Raw genomic sequence first — 23,481 nt, forward strand, 5'->3', positions numbered from 1 at the left:
TTAAACGAAGGACAAGGACGATTAGAGGGTGTATATATTAACTTTTTGGACAACTGTAAGAATGTCAAATGATGTCATATGTTGTCAAATTATGCCACAGTAACATTTAATATTATCAAATGACATCATTTGAAGCCATTGCAGCAACCCTGCAATGGGGACAGAGTGACGTCATATGACGAACTTAACTGATGCGTTGACCACACCCTCTCATTGCGCATCGCACTGACGTCATCATCCTCTCCCCTTCCCAAACTCATGGTGCAAACAAATAGTAAACATAACAGGAAGAAATTAAGGGTGAAACAACAAAAGTGCCAGATCAAAATATCCCACAGTGTCAAGCCAAAATGATCTTTTTATTTTTTATTTTGCTCAGGCGGCAGTTAGTCGCCAATTTTCTCTGTCAGAGTAAGACCACAAAATCAACATGGCGGCACCCGGCTCAAAATCTGTTCTTTTCGTCTGTCTAGGTAAGATTTATTTGTTGAACCTATTCAAAATTTAAAATCATTTTTAAATCAGACACTTGGCATTAAAACTAAAAACCTTTTGCGGTCTTTCCTAATGGGAAACAATTGGTTCAAGAGTTTGAGAGCATGCGCTTTCGGTTTCAATTCAAAATGATTCATCATGAGGAATCAGGTTGTGACAGACCAGATCATTATTGTATTTGGGTTAATTTAATTTTTTTCTTTTAAGTATTTACTTAATAGTTTAACCCCTTTGTGGTCGTTAGTGATGAATAACTGGCTGCTCCGCGTATTTGAAGAAGGCACGAGGCGCTTCCGGTTTCAGTGTAAAATGGTTAAGATAAGTCTGGTTGCGACAAAAATGACAACATTTATTTGTTGAAATCCTGCTTTAATCCAAATAAATAACTAACTTTAATTAAACGAACTCAAAAAAGAGAATACAGTAGATGAACACGGCGCATGCGATGAGCAACGAGGGAAAATTTTGCTCTTAAAGTTTACTTTGCATTAGAATGATTATTTAATTGGCATTTCTTTTATTTAAAGGAAAATACATTATTTTTAGATACTTTTCTGAAAGAAAAGAAAAGATTAGAAGATCTTACTTTTGTATAAAAATGTATGTACCTAAGCTAAAAACCCTAAACTGAATAAAAGTTTGGGCATAGCCAACGGTAAAAAAAAAAAGAAAAGAAAATTGTGTTGTGAGACAGATACAGCTTTATTTAAAATAGTTTGTTAATGTACAACTGAAATGGATTCTTATTTAATTTGGTAATACTTCCCTTACGTACAAATGGTGTTAGAATAAAAAAAAAGGGTTAACTAGGTTGCTTTAATAAAAATGTTTTCTATCATAGTTTGTTTTTCCTTTTTCTATCTAAGTTGTTTTTAGCAAATTTGATGATTTTGTAGTTAGTTTTTCTTATTATTAAAACATAATTTTTTTCTTCCCGGAACAGGGAATATCTGCAGGTCCCCCATCGCTGAAGCTGTTTTTAGGAAAATGGCAGCTGATTCTGGTGTTGTTGATCAGGTAAAGTGTCTTCTATCACTATATAAAAAAAAGAAAATCTCATTTTCTCAGTTGTGAAGATGACATCAATTCAAGTGCTTGTCTTATTGGAATTTTTAGCCATCAGAATGTAAGTATTGGGCAAAAAATGTGTTTACTATTGATATGATTGTTTTTTGTCAACTGCTTGTTAAATAATAATCCCACTGAAAAACGTAAAAGATATCCTGAAGCTTTTTAACAATTGTTACACATCGAGGGAGACAGCGTCACCTGTTGTCCTCATATTTCATCTATTTTTTAATCTAGTACTTCCTATCCCTAAATATGTGTGGGATATTAAACGTACATTTAATTTAAGTGTTTTCCATGTTCTAACCATTCCAGTCATTTCTTCCCCTTAGGAGTCAACCAGTCTGCAGTAAACGTCTTTGGTGAAATTATTCAATGCCTCTCTTTGTCTAGTGGCGGATAGACAGTGCTGCCACCTCTACCTATGAGATAGGAAACCCTCCAGACCACCGCGGTCAGGCGTGCATGAAGAGGCACAACGTGCCCATGAGGCATGTGGCTAGGCAGGTACGACCCCTCTCCACACTTCTTAGGGTAGCTAGCATTTTTGTTCTCTGTTGTTTCAGTGGGTCATAGACAGTGCTGCTACATCTGACTGGAATACAGGCAGCTCACCGGACACCCGTGGTCTGGCTTGCCTCAGGAAGCATGGCATTGAGACAAGCCATAGAGCCCGACAGGTACAAACAAACCTGGTTCATAACACCAGTGGAAGTGGGTGTCTGAGTTATGGTGCCTCCATAGCAACCAGGTCATATCAGATAACACTCTCTTGTTACTGAGTCCAAATTTAGGTGGAATTCTTGTCAGGTTCCACACGTTATTTTTAACAAAGCTCAAAATAAGCACAGGCTTGGAAAAGATGAAGGAGCAAAATAATCCAAGAGGTTAAAGTGTTTCATATGATTTCACAGTTTTTGTTGTAACGTTTTTCAGAAATTATTTTCAAAGCCAAAAAAATTTGCAAGGTTTTTATTAAAAGAAACATTTAAACATTAAAAAAACAAAACAAAAAAACATTTTCATTTTCAATCCAAAGACCGTTGTGTCCTTAATGAAATGTGAAGCTACATTCAAACTGCCCTCGGCAACGTGCCACTTCCAATAAAAAGTCTATGTAAGCGCGCGTTTGGGCTTCTGCGTTCAAAGCTCTTGCGTTCACACGCGGCTACACAAGTTTTTACGACCGATTTCACGCTCTGCATACAAAAACACATGGCCAGTGAAAGCGCCTTGCCAGTTAAACCAGGTCAAACTTTGACCAATCAGGAACTCTTCTTTGGTAGTGGAGTACAGATTTGTTTTTTTCTGGTAAACCCAGACACGCTGATGAGCCTTAAGACGTCTGCGTTATTCTTTTTTTAAAGAAAGGCAAACCAAGGCCACTCCCCTGATATAAAACTAATGCTAAGGACGCTAGCAATGAACCGAACCGTGTCAGTTTTGTGCCCAATTTGCAAGATTTGCACCAAACCTCATCCAACCGTAGGTGGCGCACATGTACTAGTAAACAGTAAAAAAACAGAAAGAGGAGGAAGAAACCCCTCCCTGCTTGTCCAGTGTGAACATAGTGTTTACGTAGCTTAAGAGATTTTCTGTTTTTGCTTTAAAAAAACAAATATGGCAATTACTCTTGCTGCTGTCTTGTTTAAATATATTTTTTAATTTGCTTATGAAAAGTATTTATCATTTTACTGTTTATTTGAAAAAAACAAAAAAACGATAGGGGCTGTCTCACCAACGTTGCATTTAACGTTTTAAACTGTTTAAATGCTCATAATATGTTCATGAAGCCTCTGTAGCTTTCATTATATGACATGTTTCCAAATTTCTGTTAAAAAACCCCGCAGTATGTTAGTCCATTTTAAGACCTTCAGCCTCATGTTCTGATTCATGCTTAGACTAACCCTTAAGCGGTGGTGGCGGATTCTAAACGCCTTTTCAGAATGTTTTTCTCACCCTTTGGCTCTTGGATTTAACACCAAGCTTGAAAACGGCCACCTCCTAGGTTGGTCCTACAGAAAGAAACGGCTAAATCAGATTAAATCTCTTTAAATTAGGCATGGGAAGTCTGGACCTTTCGTCTTAAACCCGTTCAAATCCGTGCAGTGAGCTTTCACAAGCCTTTGCCTTTTTCTTTATACATTTTGTTTTTATATTTTCTTGTTTTCATAATTTGACAATTTCTTTTCTTTGGTCTGTGTCCAACAGGAAGGTCAGAGGGGAGGTTCTTGTGTTCCCAAATGAACACGCATGTTAAAAAAAACACACATTTCCTAGTTATTTGTGGGATATTTCTCTCCTTCAGCAGCTGCCAACAAACGAGTTAGGAGGAATGACATTTTAATTTTGTGTGCTCTGAAATTTTATCATTGAATCAACAAAATATGTGGAATGAACTTCCACGATAGCCAAAAAAATCAGCAGTAATCACTGACATTTTGTCCTGTCATCGTTTTCAGCTGTCAGCATGCTTGTGAAGCTGATGTTCTTTCCACTTTTTTCTGTGATGTTTTTAATTTCTGGTTACATCATTTTGGGTAAAAACTATATAAAATATTATGCTGACTTTAAAAATAAATCTTTTGGACATACTGGCGTATTTCAAGATTTGAAATTAAGGTTTACCTGTCCAGCTGGTTTTAGTAAATTATTTCTGGTGTTCCCAATCACTTATCTTCACATCTATCAGTTGCTGCTTGTTATGTTTTGCGGTTATAGTTTGTTTTTGTCCTGTTTAATATATTTGTGTTTGAATTTTATTTAATGTCGTTTGCGGGTTCTTCACATACTGAATCATGAAAACCATGCCGTTTTGAAAGGGTTTTTGATTGTTTTACCTATTTTTTTTAATGAGTCACACGATATTATCTAATGTGATCTGTTGCATACCAGTGTTATTCCACAATCTGAGTAACCTAAAAATGTGTGGGTAAATACGCAGTGGGTTTAAAAAAATAACATTTCTAGTCTCTGTTACGTTGCATTTCAAACATATAGGCTAAATTGTGACACTTCCATGTTTTACAGCATTTAAGGTCTTTGACGTGAATGTATTTCTACAAAATGTGGACTAATTGACATCACATATACATTGACTGAAGTGCAAGCCCTATGACTAATAGAATCAAAACTTGACATTATTTGGAATTGTTAACAATATTTTGAAGGAGATTCTCTCTAAAAAGACTGATTTTTCTTTTTTTTTTTTCTAACTGTACTAGTACCATTCCCCTCGTGGCTTCATTACAGCTTTATCTCTGAGATTTTATCAGAGCACAAACATTGCTATCTGCATCTCCCTCGCTCATTCCTCATTTCCAATACAAGCCTCCCTCCCTGCTCATGCTCGGCCAAATATTTCAGAAAACGAGTCGAGATCTCTGCCAGGCTTGTAAACCGTTTTTTTTTTTTTTTTTGGATTACTTATGCTGCGTGTAAACCGTGAGTGTCGAGACAGCGGGAGCAAAGGTCAGCAGTCAATGTGATCAGTGTTTGTCACCACCAGAGAACTGAAAGAATGTCACACACAAAAAATAGTCAAAATGCAAAGCCTAAGTTTTCTAAAGCAAGTTCTAAATGAAAATATAAGACCATTTTTATTTTTTACCCACATTTTTTCCCTTTCTTTATTTCTTTAATTGCTTTTGTCACATTAAATCATTACAAGTCAAAGTGGAGGCTCCTCAAAATGCTTACAGATGTTCTCACAGCTGACGTGACAACATCTCTTACAGTTTATCCACTTGTCACTCGACAAATAAAGCTTGATTAATGTTAATTTAATGGCTTTAGCAAACACTGTAGTGCCTGGTGTCCTGAGGAAGTGTGTAGCGCCATGGCTTTACCGGAGTGAATTATGCGCTGAGACCCCGGATGACCTTTTGATCTGTCAGGGTCGACTTCAAGTTTTAAGGGTTTAACACGTACTTTGAAAAATAAAAATCTATAATTGTAAATTTTGTGACACCTTTTATATGGGAAAATGCACTCTTTATGTTGTCTGTGATCACTTCTGACAGAAATTCTTTTTAAAATTCCCTTTTCTTGTTTTTAACTGCATACCCATATTTTTAATTATGGACGCTTTCTGTTAGTCTTTGCTTCACTGTCCATTCATGCAGTTTTTTTCTGTATTTTTTTTTCTCCCCACACAGGTGACCAAGGATGATTTTATGAGCTTCAGCCACATTCTATGCATGGACGACAGCAATTTGAGGTACGGTTGCTCCATTCCTCAAAGCAGTGTTTATTAGATCTCACAGATTTTGAAAATGTTAGGGTTGAGCGTCTAGTTTTCTACACAAGTGGCTTCATGGGATCTAAGCCCAGAGCAGGGTCGCACAGGGCTGTTGACAAGGTTGACAGCGATCTGCGCTCTGCAGTTTCATCGTAGCGGTGGGGGAAAAAAACTGTTGGCAAAACGCCTCCTTTTAATGAGCAATAACCTTTCTTAAGCTCTTTCCAAAGGTTAGAGGGGGGGTATTTTGTGCTACTTTGAACGTTTAGGGATCATTTTGAGATCACATGCCTGTGGCAGATTTGATCTGTAAGCAGCTTACTGAGTTCTTTGGATGCCTTGTCTTTGCTCTTTAGGCAGATTCTGTTCCCCTCAAGTTCTTCCTCGGATAGTTCAATACTGGTTTGATCTTGTGTTTGGGAAGTTTTGCTTTTTATAAAACCTCATTTTTTTGCATTTAGACAGCCGTTGGATGTTTATGTCCCAGCTGTTAAGCTGGCAGTTCGGTCTCACCTGCTGAGCAGAACGTTACCTGAACTCCATCTAACAAGGGTTCAGATGATGATCCAGAGGTCAAAACCTTAAAGTGTTGTTTCGTGCTTTGTTCTTCTGAAGTTGCATATTTTCTCTCATCTTCACAGTGACTTGAACAGAAAAGCAAAACAGGTGAAAAACAGCACTGCGAAGATCGAGCTTCTCGGTTCATATGACCCAGAGAAGGAGCTCATCATCAAAGACCCGTATTATGTAAGTATAGCAACTTCTAGGGTTCTATCCTTATTTTATTCATCTGGGATCTATTGGAACAACATCATTTAAACTTCAAGCACGTCAGATTTGTGCATTTAAATTGACCGTAAACGAAAAAGTCAGAATTTGGGCGGGATAATCGTACAACTACATTTCTTCTTTAAAAAATGAAGTAAAACATCTCTAACAGACTTAAACAAAAGTCCTAAATAACATCTTTCTACCGAGGATTTTCTGGAGCTGCACTTCCTGCTCTAGATTTTGATCTGAAATTGTCATTAAAGAAAAACACAAAATAAAAAAATCTGAAACTGAAGGAAAAAAAATTGAAACTCTAAATGGGAATCGATCCGATACCAAGTAATTTCAGGGCCAGTATCACGATGCCGATACGTTTTCTTAAAATGAGTGATTATAGAAAATCTTTCTGTTCATTAAATGTCTAATAAAATACAAGACAGAGACATTTGGCAAATAAAAATGTTTAATAAAAATTTGAAATGAACATGCATCAAATATAGAACTTGTATATTAGTAATGGCATAATACAGTTATAATAATAAGAAAACGGTAATCAGTGCGAAATTTAAAAGACGCCAATACAATGTCTCAAAAGAAGTAACCAAAAGCGACCCTGTAATAAAGTTAAGTTGAAGATTTGTTCTCTGCATTTGACCGCTGGGGGAGCAGTGCGCTGCAGACACAGCCGCTCAGGAACCCTGTGGTGGTTTACATACAAAAATGTAAAGAACAATATAAACAATCCTGCTATAAGTGCAGATATGTGGCTCTTTGATGAGTCTCTCCACTGCCCGATGAAGCAGGGAGGGGCAAGTTGTGAGCATCAGGAGGGGGTAACGCAGACAGGGTTGTCAGATTGGGTAGATTTCCGCTCAAATTGGGCAGGTTTTTGCTCACATTGGGCTGTTTTTTGCCCAATCTGGCAACACTGGAGACAGACAATTGCGCTCTCGCATGAACTCTGTAAGTAAATTCAAGCTCTTTACTGTAGGTATTCAAGAAAAACTTTAACGAAAGTATCAATCTCATCACGCTAGTATCAATACTTCCCCTCAGATCGATACGCCCACCCCTAACTGAGAGACTTGTCCCAGAGCCAGAGGGGCAGGGATGCGACCCTCTGGATTAGTGGGGTGAACTGTTCGCCGTTAGGGCATCATGGGTCTTCCACCTCTAACTACGGGCAACTGAGAGAGACTAGGATTACCTCACAAAGTTCTGTCTTAACCGAAATGACAGGAACAGACATCAAAAGACTCACTTCATCACCCAAACAGCAGAGAAAGATGTTTGTTTGGAAAGTCTTCTGCTTTTAATACTACACTTTAAGAAAGACTAATCAATTGGTTTAACAGCACTATATGCAGAAGTGGTGTTACTTACGTTACTTCAACACCAAGGAAAATTGACTAAATACTAATAAATCTCTTGGATATTCAATTTTTTCTTAACGGTGTCGTCTTGGTGGTTATGTTTGACCAAATATTGAATTTACTTTTCAGCTCAATTGCAGGTCAGGGCTCTAAATAAAGCAGTTTTCTTATATTTGGCTGCTGTGCAAACGTTGGGTTTGTGCAGCCATCAACATTTATGTACCTTGAAGGTCTTCCCGGCAGACACTGGATAATGAGTCTGATTTTGAAGTTTTGTAAATACTTTAGCCATTCAGGAGCACTGAGTTTGGGGTTCTTCGCCAATAACCTCATGAGCAAAAAGCAGCCAAACAATCTGGATAAACAGAGACATTTATTTCCTTTTTACAATTGGACCTAAAACCTAAAAACTTTTTTTTCTCACTTCAATTGATTACTCTTTTTATTTAAAAAAAATTCCCAATAACCTTTTTTGATTCATTTCTTTTCACAGACTCTAAAACCACTTTATTTCTTTGCATTACTGTCAGTTTAAATGTCAAACTTTATTTGGTTTTTGTCCAACTTGATAAAATTTTCATCAGTTTCCTGCAAACTACAGGATTTTTTTAAGGATGTATTTTTTTTGTTTCCAGTTTAAGTTCAGACATTTCAGCTCTGAAAACAGTTATTTTGTGACTTTCCTTTTGCCGTTATGTTAACAAAAATACATTTATATTAACAGCTGAACGAGTAAATGAACCCTCAGAAGATGCGTTTAAGTATTTTCTTCTCACTTCTTTATCTATGGGGATGGATCTTGATAGGTGTCTTAATAGGAACAATATGTTTAAAAGGATAAAACTTGTCTGGACAGTCCATATTAGTGACATCAGTCATTTCAAATACAGTTCAATCTTTCATGAGTTTAAATATGCACATCTGTACAGGTAAATATACTCATATGCAGAAAGTGGGGTGTTAATTCCACTTTCTTAGCAGTAAAAGGTATATTTCATAAAACTATTTACGACTCATTTTGGCTCTGGGATTCATGCTGTTAAACATTTACATTCTCACATTCCTCACGTTTATTCCAAAGTGACTCTAAATACTTTTACATTTATGTTTTAGGGGGGCGACGAGGACTTTGAAAAAGTCTATGAACAGTGTCTGCGATGCTGCAAAGCTTTCCTGGAGGCGAACCCCTAACTGAAATCTTCACGGATTCAAGGAGAAACCTCAAATATCAACCTGATATTTTTGATTGTGTCATACGAGCACTTACCATTATAGTTCATTAAATCACTTAAAGACCCATATATTTTTGGATTGTTTGAATAAAAGAGATGCAAACATTACATTTAAATGAGGGTTACAGCTGTACACGTGCACTGTAAACTTATGCAGTTGATTGTATTAAAAGAGAATTTGGACTGTGTTTTGTTTCATTAGAAGTGATTCATTTTTGTATCTTGAGTTTATAGACCAAAAACTGAAGGTTGTAGCAGAATAATGCTAAAAAAATGCCCCATTTATGACCTAAATATTTAGTGTAACCCTTGTGCTATCTTAGCTGACCTCACCCTTACATTGACGTGTTCTGCCTACCATGATAAAGGTGGAAAGATTTCATGTAATCCATGGACACCATTGAAAATCACAAATCATTGAAGAAAAAAGGTTCAGAGCACTCTGTAGTGGGTCTAGATGACCCAACTCCCAATGTTAAAGTGCCTAGGATAGCACAAGGGTTAATAGAAAATAAAACGAGTTGGACTTGAAATAAGATAGTAAATTATGATACTTGCTACTGCAAAAATCAATTGGATTTTGAACAGAGAAATAAAATACATTTGCTGGAATTCCCATTGCCCGGAATTCATTTTTTTCCTTAACCTTTCAGTGTTTTTTTTAATGTAAAACTTTCTTGAAAAGCTGCAAATTAAATCAAAAAGTCCTCAAGGAGAGTAAAAAAACGACAATGTAAAGATTTTCGAGGGTTGTTAAGTATTTTACACTTGACTGTAGCTACATTCAAACAAAGAAGTTAGTTTAAGGACTTTATAAACTTAAATACTGAATATCCAAAGCTTTTATCATTTTTGCTGATAAGGCTAATGCATAGTACTAATGGGTAACTGAGAAATGTGAATGTTTAAATCAAATACTTTATAAGTTTAGCATTCTTACTCGATAGCTTTTTTATTTAACCCATAATGTAATTTTGTTTTCTTTCTGCTTCTTTTCTTTTGCTGGTGTCTTGTGGAAAAATGTGGGGTTTAGATTACAATTAGAAATCTTTAGGATTTTCTATTTAAACAAAAATTTGTCACAATCAGTGACACCAATCTTTGAATACCATCTTCATACTTGCTGAAGACATAAAAAAATGAACATATAAATGTATAAATATGGTATTTTTCACTGTTGACATTCATGCAAGCCCAGGTAGTTGAGTGCAAATGTAATTATTAAAAATAAACATATTCTTCAAGTATCACAAAATCCTTCCCCAGCCAGGATATTCTTGATTGTGAAACAACCAAACAATGGGGATAAGGATGTAAATAGATGCAGGAATATCAAATAAAACAAGAGGAAGAAAAAAATAAAATCAATGCATATTTATAGTAGAAAGTAATTACATAAAAGATTTTGCATCAACATTTATTCCAAAGAAACACTTTGCTCTCTGAGATTCATCTCCTTTTTTAACGGCTCTGTGTGAAGCAGCAGTGAAGTCCACCAGATCTGAAGTCCCAGGACTTAGTCTGGTCATGTGATCATTCCGGTACATTCTTACATTTAAGAGGGGAATGCAAACAAAAAAATACTCCTCCCATTTCTATCAATCTCATAATTTATTTAAATATATTTACTTTTTACATTTTTTTAACATCCTTTAATCATTGATGGAAGCTGGATGGATTTGTCTTGACTTACTGTGGTATTTCTGTTGAAATGGACTGAAAGTTGTGTAAAAAACCATATTATGTCAAAGATTTACACATCATATTTTGTAAATTAATAGGGTATTTTCTGCAGCCTTGGATAAGAAAAACAAATCATTTCTGCATTTTCTTTAAATAAAAAACGTTACCTCTCACTTTAAAACCCAAAAAGAAAATGAAAAACATAAATTGGAATAAAGTTAATGAGATTTTATGCTTTTGGGACAAATACTTCCCTATGTTTACATGATCTCTTGAGTTTCTCCTCATGCAGCTGTCTTGAGGAGGGACCACAGCTTCCTAATCAGTGTTATTAACACAGGAATCTGCTCTTTTTCAGCAGCCCTGTTGGATTTGCTCAACTCATTGTTCTGTTTCCTGTTTTTTTTTTTTTTTTTTTTTACTTTAATGTTTGTGATCAGGCCTTGCAATGGAGCAATGGACAGTAGCTGGGATTCACTCTAGCATCCCTGTGACCCTGAAGGGGAAGAATGTGGTTTTGGAAAATAGATGGATGAAAAACCCAAATCCTTTTAAATCCACCATCCTACCTAACAGTAGGATCAGGTGTGTGTATTCTCTTGTTTTGTTATCATCTAACCAGAAGAAGGTAGATCAGATGTTTCTAGTTCTGCCTATTCATTCATGATGTCATCTCATCACTCTTCTAAATTATACCAGCAAACTCCAAACTCATTTGATTTGCTTTTTATAATAAAGAACTATGGGTGTAATTAGCTTCTATAAGGAGATTTAGCATTTTATCTTTATTTGAAGTACTAATGGAAACAAATTTGATGTCATCTAAGGTTGCATTCAGATGAAAAACTTTAAATATTGATCAAATCTGTAGTTCTAATTTTCATTCTGATGTGTAAAGCTTTGTCAAATAACTGCATATTTGCTTTTTATACTGTACTTGAATTTACAAGAAATTATTATTTGTGTAGATTTAAATACAGGAATTACATTTTTGTCAAATGTTGCCACAGTTAAGCAAGAAGTTGGTAACTTTTTGAGTTCCGCTCACGTCTACCCATAATTATGAAAACACATCAGACGATCCTGCAGTGCGACTGGTCTCTAAATGCTGCAGCAGAATTGATGAACTCAAACTGGAAAAGAAAACTAATTGCTGAAAGCAGATCATTGAAAAATAGTGGTTTTCTTTGTTTCAGGAACATATTTTTGGATTCCAGCGAAGACATAAAGGCCCCTGTTTTCTTTCTCAGTCACTTTTTCTATGTCCAGTCCCCACTTTCATCATCTCCACACCAGTCCAGGTCTTGTTGCTCCCATGGTCATGACAGCTGGCCTTCAAGGTCCAAACAGTGTAATGGTTGGCAGCAGTCCACGCCTCAGCTGAAAGGACCTGAGTGAAGGACAATTCTTTGCCTAATATCTGTCAGGCTTCTCAGATTTAGGCTATCCTTTAACTGTCCGAGGCACTTTTATCTCCAAAGTGTTTATTTTTTCTTCTGGAGCTTTGTTTTCAGCCTGAAATAAAGGAGACAGACGTTAAGTAAACTTCAGTGATAAATCAAGAGTGTGGACTTGACACTAATCTGCTGCTCTCCTTGTCCCACCACAAGAGCCTGGCTGTATGAACACAGAACAACGCTGAGAACAAACGGCCAAGTGTTTCCTCAACAGCATGATCAAACTCTGTGAACTTAAATCCAATTTCCAAGTAGGTTCTGGGCCTTAAGTGACTTTGATGTTTCTTTGTGTATATCCTCTGCTGCGAATTGTAGCTAAAAAGTTAACCATCAGATGCATTTGTGAACCCCTTTGGAGTTTTGCAAATTAATTTTGAAACATGAGGTTAATATTTGATCAAAGATTGGAAATATAAATCGGCATGTTATTTTATAGCAACATGTGGAAAAAGTTGGAAATCTGTATAAAAACACACTCCTGAAGTGCAAATTTGAGGAAAATCCGCTTCACTTTGAGTTTTTGCAAAGCTTGAGACACTTTTGTAGAGTTTGCATGTTAAGAGGAACTAAAATGTGTCTGTTTTCAGTATCAAACACTGGTGGACTTGTTAACATCTTGAAACATCTCATGCACTTGAAACATAAATAACTACATATGTATGTGCGCTTTAGGAAGCAGGAGCTGTACCTTGTGTGCGCTGCTACCCCTCCGTGCACTGTGGGCTTCCTGCCAGCCTCGTGAGTAGTCGTGCACATCTTTTGAAGTCTTTAAAAGAGAAATGTCAGTTATTGATGACAAAGTGACAAAGTCATGACATTGGCTGATTTGCAGATGCTTACACGCAGGTATTGTGCAGTCTCTGGTGTGGTGGTAAACTCTGTACACCATCTTCCTGCACTTTGGACTGAAGAAAAGAGGACCTGACAGAAGACAGAAGAGACTGAAGCAATTTTTTCCCTTCATCCTCTAATGCATCGACATCTGTTTTATGACTTTTATTAAAGGCTATAACTCAGTTTATAGCACATTAAACTCCCTTTAGTCATGCAACCTGTATGTCTGTTAAGACAAAAAATGTTTCTGACTTTAGGGGAAGTCTTACCTGTTATGTGTTTTATGAACTTCTCTTTCTTTCTCAGATCTCTGGGAAATATAACTGTTGGAAAAGATGGAGAAACGCGTTTTTACGCATGCGTTTTTTTATGATGCCACATGCAGGCAGTCCAATAAAACAGTTAATGCTTTTGCATTATGCCGGAATGAGTGTAAATATCAGATATTAAATGCAAACATTAACAAATTGCAAGAATGAAGGAGATCCGTAGGTTTTGAGCATCATTCCAAATGTACTTTATGCGGATTTTTTAGCAGACATTTACAACACTCACCGACAGATTGGTTCCCTTTGTCTGCCTTGTTGCGAAAGTCCCTCTGCTCGGCGTAGGAGCTCTCCGTGAGCCCCGGGGCTTCCGTTTTTGCGCTATGGTGTCGTCCCCGGTTGTCCTCCACGTGCCTCATGATGTGTTGCATCCGCCTCAAGTCCGGCCGCGCGTCACCGCGCACCACGGGCACAGTGGAGGGCGCGCTCTCGCAGACGTGCTCGGTCAGCGCGCACATCAGTAACAGCAGTCCCATGATGGTGTGGCTGCGCGGTCCGCTCATAGTTCCCGCAAAGTAAGAAGAAGCTTTTATTTCAGTGGCACCTGCAGGAGGGAGTAAGATGAAGTTGAGTTTTTTCACCATCAAAACATAGAACATCACAGAGACTTCACATTTGATTAGAGGGTCCTAAAGCTACCTTCAACAACACACACCTATTGAGTTCAAATGGAAAATAACCACCAGAAGATGTAAATCTTGCACTCCAACACTTTCAAAACGCTTCCATTGACAAGGATGTTATTGAGGACCATGCTTTACAAGCATTTAGTGAGACTTTCCGAGAGCTCTTTAAGTAAATCAAAGCTTAGGGCAGTTTTAAGCAAATGCAGACAGGAGCATCCCCAAAATTATTTCAGTCAAACGTAGAGTTTTCTGTACCTTTTTAAAAAAATAGAGAGCCCTGCTTGTTTATGAAAAAGAAAGAAATTATTTGGTATAGTTCCCGTTCGGACGTCTGCTCTTGGGGCTTATTTGTCTTGAGATAAAACTTTAGAAGTGACGTGTCTCCCAGCATCCGCGGTCATCCGCCGTCACGGAGCACAGAGAGCGCGCAAAGAGCAAAAATGGCCCAAATCCACCGTGCGTCCTCGCTGAAGCCGCAGAGCCGTCTGTCCAGGTTGAAGCTCACTATTTAAAGTTTCTCTCCGGTATAGTGGCCAGTCGTCCCTGGTGAGGATCAAAAATAACAGGCGCACCTGAAGTGTAAAGTCTGCGCGAGTTGACTGACCATCACTTGAAGGCTGTGTCAAGTTTTCTGCGCCCCCTCCTTTCTGTTACTCCATTATATGTGCGATACGCGGTTACAGGAAGCGTCTTCCTCTACTAATACTTCCACTGAAATTTCCAATCAGCCCAGCGAGCAGCGCAGACACCAACGAACATCTCAGTGGAAATTCTCCCATATCCTTCTTGCGATCCTCATAACCTCATTTAGAGCAGTAGCGCGCTTTATATCCATAATGGAAATTAAAACCCAATTAACTACCTTTTAAAACGATTCTTTGAAAATTTGATATCTTTTAAGACGAATTGTCTGCAGTTTCTGCTCAGAGTGAAGCTCATGGAGCCTGTTGAGGTTTGTCATTGCTGGAGATGAAGTCTGCAATTGGCTGCTGAGGCTGGAACAGCTTTATAAAAGTCAGGGCGTGCAAGGGGGCTTCCATGCCCACCCCCTCAAGCCTCTCAGACTTTCCAAGTATTTCCAGTGTATTCTGTGAGGAGACTGTCGGACCTGTAAATTGTGCTACTGAAGTCCAGCCTTTTATTGAAGTGGAGTAAAAGTTTCTGAAAGTGCCACATTCATTACGTGCGGTCTCTACGAAACCACACATATTGTTGCACATACTTTTCCTGTTTTGTCATAATCGGATTATTGCAGACTATAAATAGAAGGTTGTTTCAGAGTAACGTGCTTCCCTGTGCATGCGTTCAGTAAAATTTGGTGCTGAAAGGACAGCGCGCACGGCCACCCTGCTCCAAATGACGCATCCAAAGAGCGCACAACGAAAAGACACAAAATTCCAGCGACAATTCACATCTTTATCTAGGACTTTTGTCTAAGCTAATTAAATTGTTTGACAAAGATAAAGAATCCAACTTTATTACAAATTGGAGTGGCTGACTAATTTGAGATACAAATCGTCAAATGAAATGAAACCTTCAGACAACTTCTGAACAATCTGAAAAAGTGTGATACTCCATTAGTTTAAAAGATAAAGCAGGTGTTTAACATTTCAAGAAGAGAAAAAAATGATGCCATTATCATCAATAGTTAATAGGAGGACTTTCAATAGGGGGCGTCCTTCTGCAATGGTTTGTCTCAGGAGCAAACCTTCAAACAAACAGATATTGAAGACTCAGATTACAAAACAAGAAACATGTCTGTAGGTCTCTGAGCTTGCAATGACACAAACGGAAAACATTGTAGAAACAGAAAATCGTTTACATGTTTGCAGAACTTTGTGAAAAACTGTGGAAATATAATGATTTTTATCTGTGGGAAGCCTTCTTGTCAGTGGCCTGGCTTGGAGGTCAGTGAAGACAGGAGAAGAACCGCTCTGACTGTGCAGCTTTGGCACTTTTCTTGCTTCTGGAAATATTTGGAAATCCTTTCTGTGTTTCATTTTAATCAGCTCTTCTTTTACTTGCCGTCTAGATAAAAAGAAATCATCACTTCATTTGTTGAAATGACCACGTGGGTTGGTAAATAACCTTGCTTAACCTCTGCTTTTAAATTTGCACAGTAATGTGAGCCCAAAGCATTCGTGTAGTCGGGCAGTGAAGACCAAATGTGTAAGACAGCGACTCAAGTTAATGTGATTCCAAGTAAACCTCATGTGGTGAACTTCACAGGCGAGGTGCAAGGCTTGTGTCAACATACTGATTGTCTCACTTTCTCTTTTCTCCTGAACTCTTGCTGGCATGATTCTTCTAAAAGTCTGTTTAATGAATTAATCATAGGAGGATGTGTCTGTCTTTCCAAGAACGTGACTATTTCCTGTTGACTTTTCTTGTTCCTTTACTCCAAAAAAACTTAGTTTCTATCATTGGTTAAAAGTAGTGAGCCATTGGTAAACTGATTTTTCTGACAGCCATAGTCTGAGAATCAAACAGATTCACATTCTTATTAGGGTCAGATCTGCACATGTTCAAATGTTTTTTATTAGTAGCAGCTTATGCTGTTGAGTCAAGCTGAGATGAAATGCAAGCAACAAGTTTGAGTTTCACTTCCTCGATCTGTGCTGTTTGTATGCTCTCTGGAATCATAAAAGCTTTTGTTTTCTTCTTTTTTTCCACATATGTGGAAGTCTTTGAGAATCGTTGCTCCCAGGAGGTCGTGACCTGAAACCACCTTGAATGTGAGTGCTGAAGCAGACGCTTTTGAGTGAAAGAGGAGCACGGTGAATCCTAGCTGAAAAGGCAGAGGTGTTGAGAAAAGTAATGCCTTAGAAGGCACCAGAAAAAACAAAGATAAACCAGTTACAGCAAATAGTTGTTGATTTAATCATATTTTATATCCTTTGCTTGAAGGGAAGTAGCATTTTGTCCACAAGAAGGTACTATGATGTTGTTACTAAGACACTTTAAATGGAGTCACCATCCATTTGACCTAATTATGGGTTGTTGGACCTCTTTCAAACTGTCTTCTGGCACAGAGTTACTGTTACCTGTCAGGTTTGGGATTTTATGAATGAACGGTACCCCTAATTTCCCCCCTCTTCATTTAAAGCAACCTGATTGGCTTAGCTGCTCTATGAGGTCAGATCTTTCCTGTCCACCACGACCTGAAACGTGGTCACATTTCCTTAACCTGCAGCATCTCTTATTTAAGTTCACGGTTTGATTATCCGAAGAGGATGTGAACTCTACAAAATAACCCGTTTTAATACCAGGATCGTCTAAAGCACACCCATATGTAGCTGAGAATCCCAACTTATTTGTTGTGAAATGGTCATGCTTTTCATCTTCTGACACTTTCCCCCTGTCTTTCAGTTTCTTTTTATTTTCCAAGATCTACACTTGTATTCCTACGACGGAGTTTTAGGGCCACGGTGAGGAAAAAAAATTCTGGCCAACATGACGAGATTAAAGTCGTCATGTCGACTTTAATCTCGTCATGACGAGAAAAAAGTCGACACAAAGTTTCGAGAAAAAACTCGTCTTGTCGAGATAAAAGTCGAAATAAAGTTTCGAGATTAAAGTCGCAATGTTGTTTTAGGGCCACGGTGAGGAAAAAAAATTCTGGCCAACATGACGAGATTAAAGTCGTCACGTCGACTTTAATCTCGTCATGACGAGAAAAAAGTCGACACAAAGTTTCGAGAAAAAACTCGTCTTGTCGAGATAAAAGTCGAAATAAAGTTTCGAGATTAAAGTCGCAATGTTGAGCGAGAGCAGTGAAGCTGAGTCTTTCAGGAATATTCAGTGTTATGGCTAATGTTAGTGAGCTAGTGGCTTTGTATTTAAGAGTTGACGACAGAGTTTTATGGCCACCAAAAAAAGAAATTTTATTAGGAGATAAAAACTCGTAAATTTACGGGAAAAAAGTCATAGATTAACAAGGAGAAAACCCCGAAGTTGTCTGTTTATCGGAGCATCGCTTGAAGATGAAATATGTGGAGCCTTTTGTGAAGCTTTATTTCCGGATTATTATAGGTTTAAAACAAAGAGATTCTGAGTCTTTTGGCGACTCAAAATCAGATTAGTTTCCGTGTAGCAGTCTTTCCAGGGTTCGGTGTCAGTAAAGCGGACTTTTATATGTAAAATAAGGAGCTCAGAGACACGTTTGGGTGTAGAGGACCGCTGCAGCCTTTATTCTCCTTTTCATTCACATAACCTGAAGTTCATCTGTCACATTACGTCATGAATCTGTCATCCGATCACCAATGCGGAAGTAAACAGTGTTACATACGCCCCCTCCGGCAGATGAAGCGACCCGTTTGATCATTAAAAAACAAAGATGATTGAAAATAGTCTGTTATATTAGCATTACAACGTTGAAAAAGGCAAAAAGTGCTTCTCCTCCTCAGACGGAAGCGTCACCCAAACGTAGAGATCTGGTCTCTGGTGGAGGAAGAAAGGATTCAAGCAAACAGCTGCAGGGACAACCGATGATGGCTTCATCGAGCTGCAGTGATCCTGCAAACCAACCATCAATAAATAAAACTTTAATAACTTCTAAATCAAACAAATGAGCTTCCAGACATTTGGAACGTTATCAATTAACATTCAGCTCACCTGTTCAACAAAGTTTAGTCGGTCTGCTCTGCTGCTGCACGGCGTTCACCTGCTGCTCTGCATGCTCACTTCCACAATAATCTCGTAAATTTATGAGTTTTTTTCGCTCGCGCGCAACATTGCGACTTTAATCTCGAAACTTTATTTCGACTTTAATCTCGACAAGACGAGTTTTTTCTCGAAACTTTGTGTCGAGTTTTTTCTCGTCATGACGAGATTAAAGTCGACGTGACGACTTTAATCTCGCCACGTTGGCCAGAATTTTTTTTCCTCACCGTGGCCCTAAAACTCCGTCGTATATTCCTCTGCTGACTGAATGAGATTAACAAGTGTGTGAAAGGTTTCAAAATCTTCAAAGTGCAGGAAAAGATGCATATTGTTGTTTGATTAGGTTACAAGTTCATGTAACATTTAAGCCAGAGATAAGACACCATGCTAAAATTTAGTAAGACTTCTCTGTCAATCTTATGTCACAATCTAGAAGACTTTTAGAGCATTTAAGGGAACCTAAACAACAGCTTTGTTAATTTTATTTCTTAATTTGTATTTTTTGCATCAAGTGTCTGCTACTGAAATGCTTATACTAACGTCACTGTTAGAGGGAAACATCCCGGAGGATTGATTTATACCTATGAGGAAGTTTAGCTAAAGCCTCATTCCCCTTTATTTCATTCCATATATTACAAAATAAGTAAACTATAATGAACAAAGATGACCAAAACAAGAATAAAATGGGGCATGTAGAAGAGCAAAAAAATAATAAAGTCTGCACCTCCATATCATTTTATTAAACCCTAAAATAAATAAATAAACAATAAACTCAGAATTATTTAAGCTGGCGGTATTAGGGTCTTATTTTTCTTTATGTTGTTTTTATGTTGTTTTTAGTGTTTTATGTCTAAGTCCTTCAATGCTGTTGTGTTTCAAACTAAAGTTTTAGGTCAAGTTTTTGGTCAATTAATACACTTAGTTTCTGCAACATCCCCTTCTGATTCCCGTCATGCACTCGGGTCTTCCCATCACCCAGTTTTATATGTAAAGATGAAACAATAAATTAATATTCTCAAGATGTGACTCAACCCTGAAACAAGTCTCTCACAATATTTTCAACATAAAAAATACTAATTTTACTGCTTTTGTTTAGAATTTTTATCTTTAAGCTTGCCAGAAAGTTAGGATACAGACGGTTAAATGCTTGACAGTTGACTTTATTCCCAGCTATGAAAAAAACAAGGTATGTTTTTGCTTTCATGTTAAATCATTTTACATTTTGGAGCTAAAGCGGTTAGCTGCATATTTGCATCAACAGGTGTCAACAATAAGTTGGGTATTTTTCTTTGTTAACGCGATCCTTTATTATACCTCAACTCTAGACAATAAACAAATTTGCAGGTATGGTAGGATAAAAAGCAGGATGGAGACTTAAAAATTATCCAAAACCTTTCTGTCATCCTGGTGTATATAAACCTTTACTGAACTTAAAACATGTTTCTAAAGAATCCTTTATCTAATTTAGTTTTTAATTTCCCTTATTATGAAGGAACTAAAAAAAAACAATTTGTGCATGTAGAGGGTTAGAAGGAGTGAAGTTTTATTTTACATTGGTAATGGCAAAAACTTTGACGTCTTTGCATGAAAATTTGACCTCTGATTTGGAGATATTTGCACTCTAACCTAAGATGAAAGAAACTTTCTTAACTTCAAATTAAGTTTTTGTGCTTTGGCTTTTCAAGAATACCAAAAATAAATATGAAAATCCCAGATCATAATGTGACTAACAGAATGAAACAAACTACGGGAATCAACTATCAATTATCTACTTTTTATACAGCCTTTTGGCCTCTTTCCCCAGCTAAAAGTTGGCTTTTATTTAGTGCAATATTTGATAATAACAAGCTCGATTTCACATGTCAAAGGAGATTTATGTGCACAAGGTTTTGTTCATATCATATAATCTGGCACTACATGACAACTCAAGCGTTCTCCAGAGCTGTTTTATTAAACTAGAACCAAACCATAACGTGCATAAAATTACCCTGTTGTTCAGTGTCTGGACTTCATACTCCCAAATTTGTTTCTCAGCAAAAACAGTTAGGAAGCAGCAAAAGATCCACGCCTGAGCCAGTGCTGTCCTGTATGTTTCTTTTGATTAATCTGCACGTTTTCCCTTCCTTTCTTTGCATGATAACTCATTTGCTTTTGTCTTTCTATGATCCCACTGACTGGCCGCGTGAGATGTCTGGGCTGAACACCACGTTCTGGTCATTAGAAAAGATCGGAAATCTGTCTTTGGCCTACAACGAGAACAAGCAACTGTTTGAAGGCACGCTATTACAATCTTTCAAAATTGCTTACACATTTTTTTTTTCATTTCCAATCTATTGTCAAACATAAAAATTAACTCAAATGTTCAAATTATGGTAAAAGAAAATGTTGAACTTTCCAGGGAGAAGAATTATCTCTAAGTTTATGTAAGAATTCACAGAAATATATGGAAAAAACAAACAAAGGCAGTGTTGATTTTTGAGGAGTCCCTTAGAATTTCCTCAGAAATGACTGCATTTTCCTTGTTGCTGTCCTTATCTTCAGACCAACATTTGTTTATTTTTTTTTATCAGTGTTGATGGATCCAAGTGTTGTTAGCAGCGCATGAACAGTGTTCAATTAATGTGTAAAAAAATCTGTGCTGTAACTTTCAAACTGTTGCCTCCTATGGTCATCTTTATCTTCCGTGACATCTTGATTAATTGCGCAAAGAGCGAAATCATCTGATAATTGCTTAACCAATTTACAAAAAATATACAAAGTAAATTGGAATGGACAGGGTTGGGGTAATGTAAAGAGATGTTTTTGTATTCCGTGTGAAATTTCTATTTCTTTCTTGGTTCCTTGCCTCCAGTTTTATTGCGCTAATTATCCATGAAGGGTAGAAATGCATCTCACACCCATGTATGTTTTCTGCTGCCACACTGACCGTTTACCTGGTATTCTGCAAGTTACAAGAAGAATCTAATCTGTTTCAAACTTTTTAGCACACTTTATTGGTTTAAAAACAACAACAAATCAAAAAAAAATATGGCAGCAAATGTGGTCTCATAATAATATAAAATGGCTTGTTTGACTTTGAAAATTTACCAAAATGTGACAAAACTAAACAGAAAATGCAAGTGATGATTGGTTAAGAGGAATGCATTATGGGTAATGTAAATTGAAACTTTATTAGGCGTCAATTTACTACTAAAGCAACCCCTAACATCATCAAAAAACCAATGAGAAATAGTAAATGCAGCTTCGACTTCTTTTTGAAGCCCTGCAACGGACTGGCGACCTGTCCATGGTAACCACCTTTACCCAGCACTAACTGGGATAGGCTCCAGCAACCCCAGCGATGTCTGTTGGCAGCTGAGTTTTAGGCAAACTGTTAGGGTTTTTTATTAATTCCATAGTCCAGGCACATTCATGAGTTTGGATTACATGAAATAAAGGTGTGCATCAGTTCTTCAAGTGTTTTAAAACAAAAAATGTGTAACTTGTATTCAAGACTGAGCGAAATCAAAGCTGGACTGGACCACACCTCTGTTTAAGCTGAGTTTAAAACGAGAAAAATTAAAGACTTATTCTACCAAAAAAACAACAACCCCAGAATAAACCAACAATGAAAATTAAAAATTGTCTAAACGCTTTAATCATTTTACCACTTATAAATAGAAATATTTTAAAAAAGGCAGACAGTTTAAAAACCAGTGTTAAAGAAAACATTTAATTTAAGAAATATTTTGTCTTTTTTAACATGGCATTTACCTCTGTTTTATCTTATTTTTTTGAGCTGTCATTATAATATATAATTTTAATTTTTAAATGTTCCAATATCGGAAATATTTAAGCTTCTTTCTGTTGTATGCTGTGAGTTTTTGCTTGTGTTTATTTGTGCACCAAAGTGCACTGAAAATAAAGACTAAAACTTCTGATTTCCTGACCCTGTTTTGTCTCTGACCCCATTTGTCTGCCGCCTGCCCTGAATTTTTGTTGTTTCCCTGACGCTCTCATGCTCGTTGTTGAACCCTACCTGCCTGACCCTGATTTAGCTTTGTGGACTTTTAGCTGAGCTAACAAAACCTGCTGCTGTCTGCCTGTTTTGCGACAGACACAATATCCAGTGTGGAAACAGTTAAACTTCTGGGAAATGTTTATCCCATGCTGAATTACTCACTATGGCCAGATGCTGCACTCCCAGCTTTTAATTTGAAAGGCTGCAGAATTACCGCTGTTATAAATAACCTGAACTTAATTGGAGGAGTTATTTCCTACTGCAGAAACATTGTGAGGCTTCACAACAGTGTCATTTAATTTTGTATCCATTAGGTCCAAGCGGACATCCGTTTGTGAAACTATTGTCCTTTTTGTTTCCACATATGGTCATATTTGCTCATCTGATCCTGAAACTGCAAGCCAATAAGAGTGGCCTTTCATTCACCATCATTGAACGGTTGAAAACACCTTTTTTGTGAGCTGAATCTTGTAAAAATGATGAATGCCCTGCAAAATGGAATGACGACACGAACACTTCTGCGGAAGCCTCCCCATTCAACTCAGGATAGGTGACATGAAGAGAAATTCATAGTAAGACAACCATGAAATAAAGTCAGTTGGGTGTTTGTAAAAGGACATTTCTTTGAGAGTCTGGAGCATATGCACTTGTGTTGTATTTCACTGAAGATTGTGCTCATGAGTGTGAATACTGTCACATTGTCTGTGATAGGAT

General features: G+C 37.3%; 2 protein-coding genes across 4 annotated transcripts; one reads left to right on the forward strand and one right to left on the reverse strand.

The window, feature by feature from the left end:
• The first annotated feature begins 244 nt into the window (after positions 1-244).
• On the forward strand, positions 245-9,368 carry acp1 (acid phosphatase 1). 2 transcript variants are annotated; one of them, XM_004083485.4, is made up of 6 exons: positions 245-473; positions 1,439-1,512; positions 1,957-2,070; positions 5,721-5,782; positions 6,445-6,550; positions 9,061-9,368. In XM_004083485.4, exons 1-6 carry the CDS (start codon positions 431-433, stop codon positions 9,136-9,138), a joined length of 477 nt encoding a protein of 158 aa, XP_004083533.1. In that variant the 5' UTR covers positions 245-430; the 3' UTR covers positions 9,139-9,368. The 2 variants fall into 2 exon arrangements, with proteins under 2 accessions (XP_004083533.1, XP_004083534.1); XM_004083486.4 differs by lacking the exon at positions 1,957-2,070 and adding an exon at positions 2,130-2,243 and having other exon boundaries at positions 302-473; positions 9,061-9,367.
• A 1,220-nt stretch (positions 9,369-10,588) lies between these two features.
• alkal2 (ALK and LTK ligand 2) lies at positions 10,589-15,092 on the reverse strand. Of its 2 annotated transcripts, none has more exons than XM_011491616.3 (6): positions 14,361-15,092; positions 13,709-14,023; positions 13,423-13,476; positions 13,160-13,240; positions 13,008-13,085; positions 10,589-12,377 (listed from the first exon to the last, which is right to left on the reverse strand). In XM_011491616.3, exons 2-5 carry the CDS (start codon positions 13,980-13,982, stop codon positions 13,021-13,023), a joined length of 474 nt encoding a protein of 157 aa, XP_011489918.1. In that variant the 5' UTR covers positions 13,983-14,023; positions 14,361-15,092; the 3' UTR covers positions 10,589-12,377; positions 13,008-13,020. The 2 variants fall into 2 exon arrangements, with proteins under 2 accessions (XP_011489918.1, XP_011489916.1); XM_011491614.3 differs by having other exon boundaries at positions 14,135-15,092.
• Positions 15,093-23,481: the final 8,389 nt, after the last annotated feature.

This window comes from Oryzias latipes, chromosome 24, assembly GCF_002234675.1.
Source record: "Oryzias latipes chromosome 24, ASM223467v1".
Lineage (NCBI taxonomy): Eukaryota > Metazoa > Chordata > Actinopteri > Beloniformes > Adrianichthyidae > Oryzias > Oryzias latipes.

Coding starts and splice junctions, on each gene's coding strand:
- acp1 (XM_004083485.4), top strand. CDS start 431: ATGGCGGCACCCGGCTCAAAATCTGTTCTTTTCGTCTGTCTAG. Junction 1,513..1,956: donor ATTCTGGTGTTGTTGATCAG/GTAAAGTGTCTT, acceptor CTCTTTGTCTAG/TGGCGGATAGACAGTGCTGC. Junction 5,783..6,444: donor ATGGACGACAGCAATTTGAG/GTACGGTTGCTC, acceptor TCATCTTCACAG/TGACTTGAACAGAAAAGCAA.
- alkal2 (XM_011491616.3), bottom strand. CDS start 13,982: ATGAGCGGACCGCGCAGCCACACCATCATGGGACTGCTGTTACTGATG. Junction 13,477..13,708: donor CAAAGGGAACCAATCTGTCG/GTGAGTGTTGTA, acceptor CTTTTCCAACAG/TTATATTTCCCAGAGATCTG. Junction 13,086..13,159: donor AGACTGCACAATACCTGCGT/GTAAGCATCTGC, acceptor TCTCTTTTAAAG/ACTTCAAAAGATGTGCACGA.